General features: G+C 57.5%; 1 protein-coding gene across 1 annotated transcript; it reads left to right on the top strand.

Moving 5' to 3' along the window:
• Positions 1 to 4,992: 4,992 nt before the first annotated feature.
• Positions 4,993 to 11,683, top strand: EDN2 (endothelin 2). Its single transcript, XM_059137750.1, has 5 exons — positions 4,993 to 5,203; positions 5,570 to 5,726; positions 7,243 to 7,365; positions 8,283 to 8,381; positions 9,904 to 11,683. Exons 1-5 carry the CDS (start codon positions 5,140 to 5,142, stop codon positions 9,995 to 9,997), a joined length of 537 nt encoding a protein of 178 aa, XP_058993733.1. The 5' UTR covers positions 4,993 to 5,139; the 3' UTR covers positions 9,998 to 11,683.
• Positions 11,684 to 13,601: the final 1,918 nt, after the last annotated feature.

The following is a 13,601-nucleotide window of genomic DNA, read 5'->3' as shown; positions in this document are numbered from 1 at the left end:
GGGTCATTGAGGGAAAGTTCCAACCTTGCTTCTTAATCATTGTGTGACCCTAAATAAGTCATTTCTTATCTGTAAAATGAGAATCTTATCTGGAAAGACCTCATCTGCAAAGTGTGAATTATGAGCCGAGCCTGCCTTCCAGGTCTATTGTGGGTATCCTGTGCGATAAGAATGGACTGTCCGTATCTACCTAACAGCTGTGACGAGGCCTCAGAGAATGACCTTGTAGGCATGGGCTCTGTGGCGTGTTTTTACTACGGGGTGAGGGCCTCCATGGACACGGGTGGGAGGCTGCTTCCGCTTTGGGGGTCCCCATTCTCCCAGTCAGCCTAGGGTTCTCTGCCTTACAAGGGAGAACTAGCTCTGGAGGAACGTTGCTGCAGGCGAGGCCCCTGTGGGCTGCAGAGCCAGGAAAGCACATTGAGGGCGCACTGAGTTCAGGGTTAGAGCTTTGACCTTAAGCTGATCCACTTCCTAACCTTGGCTCCGCCACCTGCTAGCTGTCTGACATTGGGCAAGTCATGAGCCTGTTTCCTCATTTATAAAATAGGGTCTAATGACAGTACCTACCTCTCAGGTGTATGATGTCCACCAATGGAGATAAGGTGTGTGAATTAGGTAGCAGAATGCTTGGAATATGGTAAACACTCCATAGGTGTGTGTTTACCCCACAGCCCTGAAAGGCTGTATGGGGAATTGGGCCCTTAGCACTTCGGAGGGAACTCGAAAATTCAGAACGCAGAGATTTTCATCCTGGATGATGAGTCCCTGAGCTGGTCTCCTTATTTTGGAAAGTCCAGCAGGAGCCACATGGCCTCTTGATGAGGGTGCGTTGACTGAACAATATCTACTTTCAGCTGAAATGCCAGCAGTTCCGTGGGCCTCGCTGACCCTGACCTGATCACCCCTAGATTAATAACAAACAGGGCCCATGAATTATTCCTTTACAAGTACAGTTTATATGGGAGATATAAATCTCTCCAAATGGGCGGAGGCAGAGGGAGGGGGAGAACTGGCAAGGGTTGTCCTCCAGGGAAGCCATGGACACCAGGGGAGCTGGTCTCACAAGGCCGAGACGGCCTTTGCGGAGACCCGGTGTGGGGACAGTGGTGTGGGTGGTGGCAGGCCCTAGTGGCTCAGGGTGAGCTCTGGCTGATGGCAGGAGGCCCAGACCACCCACCAGAAAGAGGCCCTGAGGCTGAGTGGCCCCAGGCCTGAATGGGGGCAGCCCTGACCTGCAGCCTTGGGGACAAATGATGATGGGAATGTCTGAACCTCCTCAGTCCCTAAATACCCAAGCCAGGCGGGCTCCAGGGCCAAACCCTCCACAAGCCCTCATCCCCTGCCGACTCCAGACATCACCCCCCGGCCAGCCCCATCTTCCCAGCTACTCGCTCTGCTAAGCCGCCTACACGGTATGTGCTTACAAACGAGACGCTGTGTCCCTTCCTCTGGGGCTGCAAACAGAACTTCCTGAAACCTAGTGGGACCAGGGTGGTGGCAACAGGGAAGCCACTGGTTTCCCAGAAGGGAGACAGCAGAGGGTCCCAAGTGGCAAGCAAGAGCTTGCGGGGCTGTCTGGCGAGCTCTGAACTCAGGTCAGTTTAGTTCTGAGGGTCATAGGCTTTCAGAGCTGAGAGCACCCCTCTCGGTCAATGGGAAAAAAGAAACACTTCAGGGAAGCCAGGGAAGGGGCAGGACTTGTCCAAGGCCACACAGAATGAATCGCAGAGCTGGGACAATGTTTGCTGTTTCTACAACCGAACCAGGCACCTGCTCTAGTCCTCATCACCAGACATTTCATCCTCTTTCCTGGGTGTCCTCAATCCTATCAAGTGGTTTCAGCTGCTGGACAGCCCAAGAGACTTACTGTCAGTGCACAGGGGAGGGAGAGAGCTTTGGGGGTCAAGGGAAGATGACCTAGCCCTGTCCCAGGGGTCCCAGATGTCCCAGGGGTCCCAGATGTCCCTAACCCCAGATGTCCCAGGTGTCCCTAGCCCCAGATGACCTAGCCCTGTTTCCTCCAGGGCTTGTTCTCCCTTGTTCGCCCTGGCCTTCCTGCCAGTGGGTCCTTCCTGGAAGCCCTTCCCAAACAGACCCTGGGGCTGTCCTTGGACCCCTGACAGCTTCGCGGGTGTACTGGAAAGAGTGGGGTTGGATCAGTAGCCAAGAGAACATGCGTGGGCCCCATCACTGTCTTGAGCAAGTTGCCTCTCCTCTTGGGCCTCCGTTATCCCATCCAGCAAGTGGGAGTGGAGACTGGAGAGAATTTCTAGAGGGCAGTTTCGGGCACCGTGTGTCACCCAGAAATATGCCTCGACTTCTCTCTTCTGCCTACCTGCCCTTCTCACAAATCTCTCCTTGGATTGGGCCGGGGCCAGGCCTAAGCGGGGCAAATTATTTTGTGTGCAGAATGATGCCTTCCAGATCCGGCCAGGGGACCCTTGGCTGAATCCCCATCCCATGACCCGCAGCCTTTAGCAGCCCAGGCAAGAAACGGGGATGAGGCAGAGCAGCGGGCAGACGGCCGGGGCTGTCGGTGGGAGCCCGAGCTATGGGGCTGGGGTGCCATGCGGCCAGGTCAACCAGGAGGGGCACGGGGTGACCGTCGGGGCCAGGCTGGAGAGCTATGGGGCTGGGGCTATTTTTAACTCGGTTTAATTTTCCCTACCTGGAAACCAGCTCTTGCCAGTGGGGTGGCCCTGTTCCGGGAAGGCATTCACCCCCTCGGACCTGGGCTCGCTCAGGTTCCGGGGGCCAGGCCTCTCCATTTCATGGGAGCCCTCTTTGCTGGGCTCGGGGAAGGAGGGGAACTGGAGGCGGGCGCAGCTCCCCTCACCGACCCTGCCAGGCCCGGGCAGTGGCCCCTGCCCTGTCGTCATCCTCTTTTCACACCACAGAGGGATCCTGTCTCCTGGTCTGTTTAAGTCTCCTATTATGTTTCCCAGACTCGGAGCCTCTGCTTCCCTATTGTCCTGAGCAGCGTTGTGCATTTGTGTAAAGATTAGACGCGGTAGAACCCTCGCTCTCCTTCCAAATGGTCTTTCTCTTTTACTTGCTCAAATCCGAGTTCTTTCTCTCACCCTCGGCTCTGCTTCCTTGTCCACCCTCTCTCCCTGCCTGTCTTTATCTGCCTCCCTGTTTGTTTTCCTCCCCACCCGGACCCCCTCCTGCTCCCCGCTGACCTGCTCCTTCTTTTCTTCTCTTCATGGTTCAGTGGTTTGAATTCTCGATCTGCCTCCTCCCCCACCCTGACCCTGCTTAATTCCGTATTTATATTCTCCAGGAGACTAATAGAAATGACTAGGAGTATTGCTCACCTCATTCCAGAAATAACTTTTCTAAATTCTTAGAGAGACACCTTGGCGGGGGAGGGCAGCGAGTACTGCATGGGGAGTCTCTGGTTTTTGCAGAAGGGACTGAGATCCCTGTCCCGGTGCCGGTTCTGCAGATCCACCAGCTGCGTGACCTTGGCCAAGCCAGGCCCCTCTTTGGGTCTCCTGGGCCCTAGGGGAGCTGATCCCCAGATCCTAACAGCTGCCTCCCAGGGCCACGATGGAGAGGAGCTGAAAAATGCTCTGAGCGCCCAGTAGGTACTCAGAAATGTTGGTTCCTGCTTCCCCTGCAGCCTGACCGAGACTGGGGGAAGGGAGATCGCGCTGGCGATTCTCTCTCTCCGTACCCCTCTGTGGCTCACACAAGGTACTTTCTAGTCATGCCCTAGGAAGAAGCAAGCACGCCAGTTTCTCTGTGGTCATCCGTGGTCCCCTTCCTAAGCGTCTGATGGCAGAATTGCTGCTAAACACGGGAACTGCGGATTGAGCAGCCTGGTTCCCAGGGACCTGGTTTCCACAGTTCAAAGCCAGGCGTGTTTTTCTGCCTTCCCTCCTCCCTCAGACGGCACTCTCTTAAGGCTCCTACTGTGTGCACGGCCAGCTCCAGGCCTTGCCTTCTCCAGAGCTCTGGACCTGGAGATTGCTGGGGAGATAAGCCTGGAGTCATGAGTCAGGCAGGCAGGAGAGCAAGGCTCTGGGAGTTCCGAGAAATGAGAGGGCTTTTCCTGTTACACTTGGAGACAGGGTCCCTGAAAGACGTCGCAGCACCTGGACTCTGAGCCAGGCCTGGGCAGGAACAGAGGGCGAGTGCTGGTCCCGCAAGCTGCTTAGCTCAGCACCAGGCCATCCACACTCTGTCACCAGCCAGACCCAGGTTCTAGGCTAGCGGAGAGGCAGGAGCCGAATGCTAGCCCCCAGGGTGCGCCCCCCCACCCCTGCCTTGCCATTTTGGAAGAGAGTAGCCATGGAGGTGAGCCAGCTGCCCTGTCGTGTCCAAGGCTGGAGGTCTTTCAATGGGTGCTTTGTGTGTATGCCCATAGGGGCAAGAGGGTTTGAAGGGACCAGAGCGCTTGTCCCCAGGCCCTGGGAGGAGGGAAGGGGAAGGAAGGGAGGGGGCACTTCCTGGGTGAGGTAGGCATGAGGCAGCTCCCAGCGGGGCAGAGGTCAGGGGTGAGCTGTGTCCTTCACCGAGGGAAGCCAGCCCAGAGAGGGCTCTGATTTGCCCAAGGCCACACAGCCTTGAACACCCCCTTTCCCCTCCCACACAACAGAAGGGGCGTCCTCAGCCTGGGTGGCAGTGGGCAGGCAGGATGGCAGGGTCTCCCCCAAGGAGAAGCAGGGCTGTGCTCATGGATCTCCCCCTTCCCACTCCTGACTCAGCAAGAGCCCTGGAGCAGCAAAACAGAGAGCGAGGAAGGGGGTCAGGCACATTGGGGGTGACTTGAGGCAGCCCAGCAGAACCGGGAGGGGTCCCTAGGGACTGCAGGAGAGCTGCCGTACTCCAGGAGGTGCTCCAGGCACAGAAGGAGGAGAGCGGGGCCTTCCCTCCCGCCTCCACCCTCCCCTGCCCTCCTCCCCCACCCCACACCAGGGAGGCCAGCCAAGGCGTGCACCCTGGGGTGGAGGCGGTGTCATCGCTCTCCTGTATGGGGCAGGGCTGGATGGGCAGGGGCGGGGCTGCGCTTGGTGTTATAAGAAGCCGCCAGGGCACTGAGGCAATGAGCTATCAGCTCGGCTTGGCAGCAGGACGCTGGCGACAGGCACACTCCTTCCTCTCCTCCAGCCCGTGCGCTCCACCGCTGCTATGGTCGCCGTGCCCACTGCCTGGTGCTCCGTCGCTCTGGCCCTGCTCCTGGCTCTGCAGGAAGGTGAGCCTCCCCAGCCTCACCTGCTACAGCAGCCGCCCCACCCCCTCCGGGGCTGCTTGCAGGTGTCTCCCTCCCCAGTTCCCAGTACTCGCCGGTCAGCTGGGGGCCCTCAGGGGTGGGAGTCCTGCAGCCGCGGCAGCTCTGGGGAGCTTGGCAAGGACAGAGCTGCTGCAAAGCACAGACAGCACTGGCCCTTCTCACCTGGCTTTGCTGGGGCTTCCCCCAGGCTGGCCTGGAGCTCCTGAGCAATAAGAAAGCCAACTTCCTCGATTATGCAAGAGGAGGAGCCCGGCAGGTCCCCTATCCCAGCAGGGCCAGGCGCCCTGACCCACCTCTCTGCCTCTCTCTCTCTCCTTGGACACCCAGGCAAGGGCCAGGTGGCCGCTGCTCCGGATCACCCCGCGCCCTCGCCCCGGGCCCGAGGCTCCCACCTGCGGCCTCGACGTTGCTCCTGCAGCTCCTGGCTGGACAAGGAATGCGTCTACTTCTGCCACCTGGACATCATCTGGGTGAACACCCCCGGGTGAGCGCGGGGATCCAGGTGGGGCGGCCGGCAGCAGGGCAGGGGATGGGGAATGTCTCGCAGAGTCCAGCTCTCCCTGGGCCTCCAGACAGGGTCACTGTGCTACTAGGGAGAATGACTGGTTATTTTTCCAACTTCCACGTGGGGGCTGCCCCGTCACACAGGGCTACCTTGGGAGAGTTCTTGCAACAGGCTGGTATTGGCCCCGTTTTCCAGATCAGGGCACTTGAGGCTCAGAGAGGTCGGGTGCCTGCCCCAAGATTGCACAGGAAGGAGTAAGCCATAGGTGGAGGCTCCCTCCTAGGCCGCAGCTGCCGAAGCTCACGCCCACTCTGCCATGCGGCCTCGGCATGATCTTCCAAGAATAAGACGCTGAATGACAGCACCCATGCCTTGACGGTGCCAGGCTCTGTGCCAAGCACGGCTCGTCTGTTATCAGCTCGTGAACCCATCGTCCTCCCCACGATGCGGGCGCTACTGCCGTCTGCAGTGACAAGACGAGAAGCCTGGGCTGTGTCACCTGGCAGCGCTGGGGTGGGAGCCCAGGGCTGTCTGCTCTGTCTGCACCCGCACAGCCTCCGGGCCACTGCATACTTGGAGCTGAAGTTTCTCTGGGTGTTTGTGTTTTTTTTTTTTTTTTTCCTTCCCCAAATTGCAAAAGGCAAGAGAAGCTCTGCACGTAAGCGTGTGGAGATAATCCGCATCCAAACACTCGCTCAGGGCGGGAACGCTGCCAGTCCCTGCGTGCTGGGTCTACCTGGGAGTCATTACAACTTCAACCACATTGTCTAAAATTAGCTCTGGCACCCGAAGGTGCTGGTCCAACCGGCCACAGGGCCCCTGCCCTGCCCACAGCCTGCCTTGGCCAGACTTTGAATCTGAAATCAATCCCACCTGATCTCTCCCTCTCTCTCTCTCTCTCTCTCTCTCTCTCACACACACACACATGCACACACACAAGCGCTTGCACACACTGTTTCTAAGTCAACGCGCTCTAAGTAAGCCACGTTTATCGCCCTCTGGGCAAGGGATGACCAGGTGAGGGCAGCTTAGCTGAGAGCCTGTATGTTTACTTCTGTGAGATGGCATTTCCTCCCCTCCTCCACGGGGACCAGCCTGGCCCTCTCCATCAGCTCAAGTTCCTGTCTGGGAGGGGCTGGGAGGACTCCCCACTTCCCGACTTAGGGAGGGAGCACTGTTCTGGCACCTCCTCTCCATGCTGGGAGGCTTACTGAGTGGGGCTGGGGATGTGGGAACACGCAGAGGCCCAGAAAGGGAGAAGGACCTCTTCCCCCACCACCTGGCAGCCAGGGAGGGGCCTGCACTGGGCCTTCTTGAGGTCAGGGGCTGGGAACGTTTTTACTTCCACCCCAGGGGCATGGGTGGCCGTCCCTGTGTGTGCTGCGGACACTCTCTGCTTGCCAGTGGTCGGAGTTTATCTAATCCTCTCCCTCTCTCCCCCTCCCCTCTGCTCTCTCCACCCTACACCACTACCTTGCTGGCTGCCTGCCCACAGACAGACAGCTCCTTACGGCCTGGGAAACCCGCCAAGACGCCGGCGCCGCTCCCTGCCGAAGCGCTGTGAGTGCTCCAGCGGCGGGGACCCCGCCTGTGCCACTTTCTGCCATCGAAGGCCCTGGTAAGCTGGCACCCCACCTGCAGGGGCTGGGGGAACAGGGCATCTGGCAGAGAAGCAGAGTGGCTACTGGTGGGGGAGCAGGGTCCTGGGAGCCCCTAAGCTGCCCCCCTTTCTGTGGAGAGCCAGTCACCCCAAGTCCCTCCCACTGCCCAGCACTGGGGGCTTCTGAGAGCACCCCACCCTCACTCCTGGGCAGAAGGGACACTCCCCAAGGGACAACAGAAGCTGCTCGGGCACAGAGGGGATAGGACTTGTCCTGTCAAAGGAGAGTGGGGACTGCAGCCTCCGTCTGTCTGCCCAGGGGCGCTGAGCTTTGGCTTCTGAGCTGCAGCGTGGAGCGCTCTGGAGCTTTCTTGATGGAGAAGTAGCAACTAGACTTGGGAGACCGTGGCACTACTCTAGGGTTGTCACAGAGTTGCTGGGGGTTGGAGGGCGGTGGGTGGGGCACTCTGCCAAGTCTCTTAACTCTCTGGGCCTCAGTTTTCCCACATGTAAAAGGAGTGGGAGACTGTGTTCCTTTGCTTGTGCACCTGGAGGATTTGGGGAAAGCAGAGACTGGCTTCCCAGTCCCAAACCTGCCCTTCCTATGATGATTTATGAGAAACTCCTCCTCTGAGACTCAGGCTGTGGCCCCACCCCTGCCTCAGTTTCCCCTCGCAAAGAACTGCGCTCAGCTGCAGGTGGCTGGATTCTGGGAAGGCCGGGCCCCCAGCTGCCTCTTTCTGAGGCTAAGAACACATTCCCGGCAGCTCAGTTTTCCTCAGCCCCCACGCCGCCTGGGAAAGGAAGGATGCCAGGTGCACAGGGGTGGAAACGGATCTGTTTGGGGTGAGAGTGGGGGGGGCACTGGGCCCACAGCCAGGTGTTCTCAGGGCCCTGGACAGCCCCTCACTTGGGTCCTAATGCTGTTCATTCAGGGCCGAAGCTGTGGTAGTCCCAGGCAGCAGGTCTCCTGCCGACGTGTTCCAGGCCGGCCAGAGATGGACGTCCGCAGGAGAGCTCCTCCAGCAGCTGAGGTAAGGGGTGCCTGCACGGGCAGAGCACCTCCTGTATGCCTTGCACGTTACCTTTGTTCTCCAAGAAGGTGGGACTGGGTCCTTACTGGGCACCAAGGGAACTGAGGCTCAGAGAAGTGAAGGCACTTGCCCAACATCCCAGCAGTCCATGACAGGCAGCTGACCAGCTCCAGAGCCAGGGGTCTTAGCTGCTGTGCTCTCTGTCCCCACTAGGCCTGGAGGTTGACTTTCTTAGGGGGGGCGGAGGGACTGTGATGGTGGAAAGAAGGAGTCGGATATTAATTCAGGTGTGAGTGTCTCCTATGCGATGGGTCCAGAATGCTCGGTGATCTAGCCTGTCCCCTCCTCCCTGTCCCAAACCGGATCCCCTTCCTGGAAGCCCCGGCAGGGCTCAGCGCGAGGCCTGGCCCATGGGATGTGCGCACAAAGGCCTGTCTCACCACATTGACTTGAGAATAGAGCCCCCACATCTGGCCGTGCAGCCGAGGCGCTGAGGGGACAGTTCTGAGCCAGGACTGGCCTATTTGAACACCTGCTGTGCCACAAACAAGCCTTTGTGACCTTGGGCTTATTGCTTCACTTCTCTGTGCTTCTGAGCCTGGTACATCAGGGCAAGCCATCTGTAGGGGTCGTTGTGAGGGCGGAGCCATTGACATAGGTGGAAGGCACCCAGTGCGACCTCTGGAGATGTTAACCATTCAGACCTCTGTCCTTGAGGCTCCTAGGAGCTAGCCAGCACTGGGGCCCAGCGTGGCCCCCTGGGGGCTCCCATCTTTGTGGGGAGGCTGAAACCTAGAAGACCAGATGGGGAAGGGAAAGGGAAGATCCAGCATAGGGAACTGTCCAAGGACAAGCAGAATCAAGAATCAGACTTCGCAAGCGCGCATGGCCTCTGGCCTCCCATTCTCATCCTCACACCGGCCAGGCCTGGGTTTATTTTATAGGCTAAGAAAGGGACTCGGGGAGGTTGCCATGCTTGCTTCAGTTCCCATAGCTGAGAACTGCAGGCAGACTCCCAGCTCCAGGCTAGAACCCTTGGAGTCAGGACAAGACCCTTTGGATGATGCTGGAGCCCCTGCGAGGGGCTCATCCCAGTTCAAAGGGCAGCTAAGACCCATAGTTGTCTGGGTTGAACCACTTTGAGCGGGACCTTGAAGAATGGGAATTTTAGTCCGTGGAATTTGGGTGAGGGGAGGTAAAGAGCCTAGAAGGAACGGCAGGAGCGCGGATATGGAGGCGGGAAGGCAAGTCAGAGGAGGTACGCTGTTCTTGGCCCTCCGGTCATTGAGGCAGCCTTTGACATTGAACATCAGCTTCATCAAAGTCCCCATGGGCAGAGGAGATTCTAGTACCTGGCCTGTCCCTGATGTGCAGATTTTGTTTTCAGGATGAGCTGTGGCTGCCCCCGACCCCAGGGCAGCTATGATTAAGGGGGTCAGGTCCTGTCGCTGCTGCCTGTCCTAGGGAACACTTGGGCAGCCCATACCTCCCAAGATGCTAAATGGACCCTTCTCTATTCCAGGGAAATTTCTGCCACCAAGATCCGCTTTGCCAGACAACACCAGGAGGCAGAGAGGGAGCCGAGGCCCATGTACCCCAGGCGAAGGAAAACATAGCACTGATTGCCAGATTGCCAAGGAACGCTGGGAAGGAGCCTGTGTGGGGCTTCAAGGAGAGGAGCAGCCCAGGGCCAGGGACACAACCTGCTGAGGCGGCACGAGCTCTGGCCTCCTTGCACGGGTGAAGGAGCTTCTCCCAAGTCAGCTCATGTCCTCACCCTACCCAGGAAAACCTTCAGCCCCCAGGCTGCAGGGCGGCCTCCCCCCACTAGTCCCAGCCCCACCGCCCCGCGAGAAGGAACTACATGAGGAGCGTGCTAATCCAGAGACCACGTCCTGAGAGGTTTCCTGTCTATTGGCTACAAACTGAGATCGGCGAGCAGTGGTGGACCCTCAGACGGAAGCCAGCGCTGGAGGCTGGACGGGGCTGGTGTCCTAGGCAGGCCCCGCCCATCCCCTCCAGTTCTCCCTCCCCAGAGTCCTTCTACCCCCATGTCCCCAGGATGCTCCTGGTGAGAACGGCCTGCTCGGCTTCATCTGTCTGTATATAACTTATTTCCTCTAAGAACGTGGAGGATTCTGTTATTTATTTTAATGTATTTTTTAAGAGTCTTATTTACCTGCGGACTTGTGTTTTTAATAAACGAAGAAATGTTACTCTGATATTTTGTCTTGGCTGAAGCAGAGGTGGGAGGACCTTCTCAGGAACAGGCTGCTCGGAAGTTAAGGGGACACAGGAAGGAGAGAGAAAGGGTCTGGGGCAGAAGCCAGAGCCCAGGGTTCTATTCCCCCAGGCTCTTGCTGGTCACCTGTAGCTGCTAACCCAGCCTCTCTAGGCCCTCGCCTATCAACGTGCCTGAGCAGACATTTGTAGCTTTGAAATCCAGGATTCTGGGACCTGTGTTCCCATTGGGCCAGTCACCGATGGCCAGGCCTTTCCCAGGAGCATGTTTGGAAGGAATCAAGACCCACTTCTGCTCAAGCAACCCTCACCAGGAGCTGTCGTGAGGCCCAGAGTGTATCTGTGCAGCAAAGGCTATAGCCAGATGGGTCTCAAGACCGTGTGCAGCCCGAGGGGCCAGTGATGGATGCTATGATGGTGCTACGGCCTGGCCCTCACTCGTCCCTTGCCTCGGGGCTCGCCAGTGAACAAGACGTGAGCTTCAACCGCGGAAGCCCAGGGCTCCAGGCCTGGGTCGATCAGTCCTGCCAAGGCCGGAGAAGCAGCCCACCCGAGTTCCAGGGTTGACCAGCAGTCAGGATTACCCCTGCTGACAGCTGCCTGGACCCACAGCCTCCATGCCTGCCAAATCCTCCTGTGACAAGCTGTTCCCTTTTCTCCCGGCTGGGCTGGGCTGGGAGTGGCAGGTGGCCCAAACGGCTATTGCGAGATAATTATTTACACACTATTCTGATCCTGCCTTGTCCATGAAGCCAGCCCTGACCCCCTCCTGGAAGGATGTCATGCCACACATATCGAAATCCTACTGTGTACTTGCACTTGACTGATACTAACTGCATCTCGGTAACCTGTGACAGAGGAATTTTTATTACTCTGTTTTAATGATGAGGAAATTGATGTACGGAGAAGGCAATTTACTTGCCCAAGGTCACACCGTAAGTGGTGACGTCAGGATGAACCCAGAGTCTAGGGTACATATGGATGGATAGATGGATGGATTTTTTAAATATTTTTGATGGAATTCACGGATCACCACTGCAGCATGACCTGGGATAAATCTCTTTCTGGGCCTCATTTTTTTTTTTTTTTAATCTACAAAATGGGAAACAATAGTCTCTAGCTTGTAGGAAAGGTATGAACATGAAACAGACTGCTGGGTTCAGCCCTCGGCCTGATAAGAGGCAGAGGCTGCTTGCTGGGCTGTCAGAAGTGATTCTGTAATGACCAGAACAGCCCTTTCGCTGACAGACCTGAGGTGGGCGGCTCGGGGAAAGAGGAGTGGTCAGAATAAGACTCCTGGACAAAGGGGCTGCTCCCACAGCCTCCGAAGATGAGTAAAACTCAAATAGGAAGAGATTAGAGAGGGAATTCCAGACGGAGGGAACAGGGAAGCTATGGTAGCAGGATGGACAGAGGCGGTTCCCATGGAGAACCCTTGTGGCTGGAGCATGGTGAGGGAAGAGCGGCAGGAGATGATGCCAGAGAGACCTCGAGACCAAAGCAAGGAAGCTGGACCCTCTCTTGTGAGCCACAAAAGGGCTATGAGCCACAGGGGACCTGATCAGAGCTGGACTTTGGAAATATACCACCAGAGGGCTGCACAGGGCAAGAGTGGACAGGGAAGCAAGTTCGCCCCCAGCCCTCAGCGGTCCACAATGCATTCTAGGTGGTGAGGGTTGGAGTAAGGGGGCCGGGAGTCAGGGCACGCCTCTCAAATCTCAGCAGAGTCTCATGCCAGGGCAATCTCACGCTGCTGCAGCCCAGCATCCCATGCCAAATAGCCCTGCCCCTGGAAAATGCCAAATGAATAGCCAGTGGCCAGGCTGGGCAGCTGAGTAGGGCAACCCCAGGAAAGCAGGTGTGAGGGAGGCCTGGGAGAGGGAGGCTGAGATCGGTTGAGGGTGTGTCAGAAGCCCAGGGAAGGAGGCATCCACTGCCCTTGGCACAGGTCCCTGTAACCCTGGCCAGAGTTCAGAGATCAGAGACCCAAATGATTAAGTCACAGAGATGATTAAAGGGAAGGGAGGAGACCCAGGAGGCAGGTATAGGAAGGTGACGGTGCAGTCTCTCGGATCCTTATTCCCGGGGGAATGGGGGCCTTTAGCTCAGGCCCTGCACTTTAGGGGGTCCTACTCTGGCCTTCTTTGGTCACCTGTGTCTCCACAGGACAAAAGGGGTCATGTGTGCCTCAAGTCTGTGCCTGCTATGAGGCCACACTGCAGCTAGCGGGGGCCCCAGAAACAGGGTGGAAGGTAGGATGGTGTGCAGAAGGAACAGGGGGAAATGTTGGGGGAGCAGCTGCCAAGTCAAAGCAAACCCGGGGAAGCAAGACCTCAGCCCTTCGGGAAGCTTGTCCAGAGTTCGGAGGACAAAATCTCCCCTTTTCCTGCCTTTTTCTGCCTTTACCATAAATACTTAGCTGGTTTTGTCAAGGCTTTGTGAGTCAAATTGTTCCTTCGGGATAGGCCAGAAGGGGGCACAGAATGACCCGGATTGACTTGGGTTCGTGCATGGATGGAAGCCGAGGCAGAGGGGAGCATGTTCCTGAGTCCGGCACTCGGCCTCCCGACGACGCAGAGCCGGGCTGCAGGTGAGGCCTTTCAGTCCTGGGGGGGCCCTCCCCACACAGTTCAGAGAAGCCATCCACTCATGAATGATCACTCTCCAGAGACTCTTGTGAGCAGGACAGACTCAGCTCCTGGCCTCACGGGGCAAGAGCAGAGTCCCTCAAAACAGAATAAAAAACCAAACACCCAAACCAAAAACCACTGTTAACTATCAAGATAAAAATAATAGCTAGCGTTTATTGAGCACACTCACAAAGCGCTTTATGCACACGAATTTCTTGGTTCTTTGCAGCAACTTACACTGCAAGTTCTGTCATTTTAGTTTGTGGCTGAGCCAGGATATAAACCTCACGCTCCACACGTCTATGCCTTACCGCCTCTCCGAGAGGACATCCACCTGGTGATGGGGGTC

Source organism: Mustela lutreola, chromosome 10 (assembly GCF_030435805.1).
Source record: "Mustela lutreola isolate mMusLut2 chromosome 10, mMusLut2.pri, whole genome shotgun sequence".
Taxonomy (NCBI): domain Eukaryota; kingdom Metazoa; phylum Chordata; class Mammalia; order Carnivora; family Mustelidae; genus Mustela; species Mustela lutreola.
This window is presented reverse-complemented; position numbering and strand designations above follow the sequence as displayed.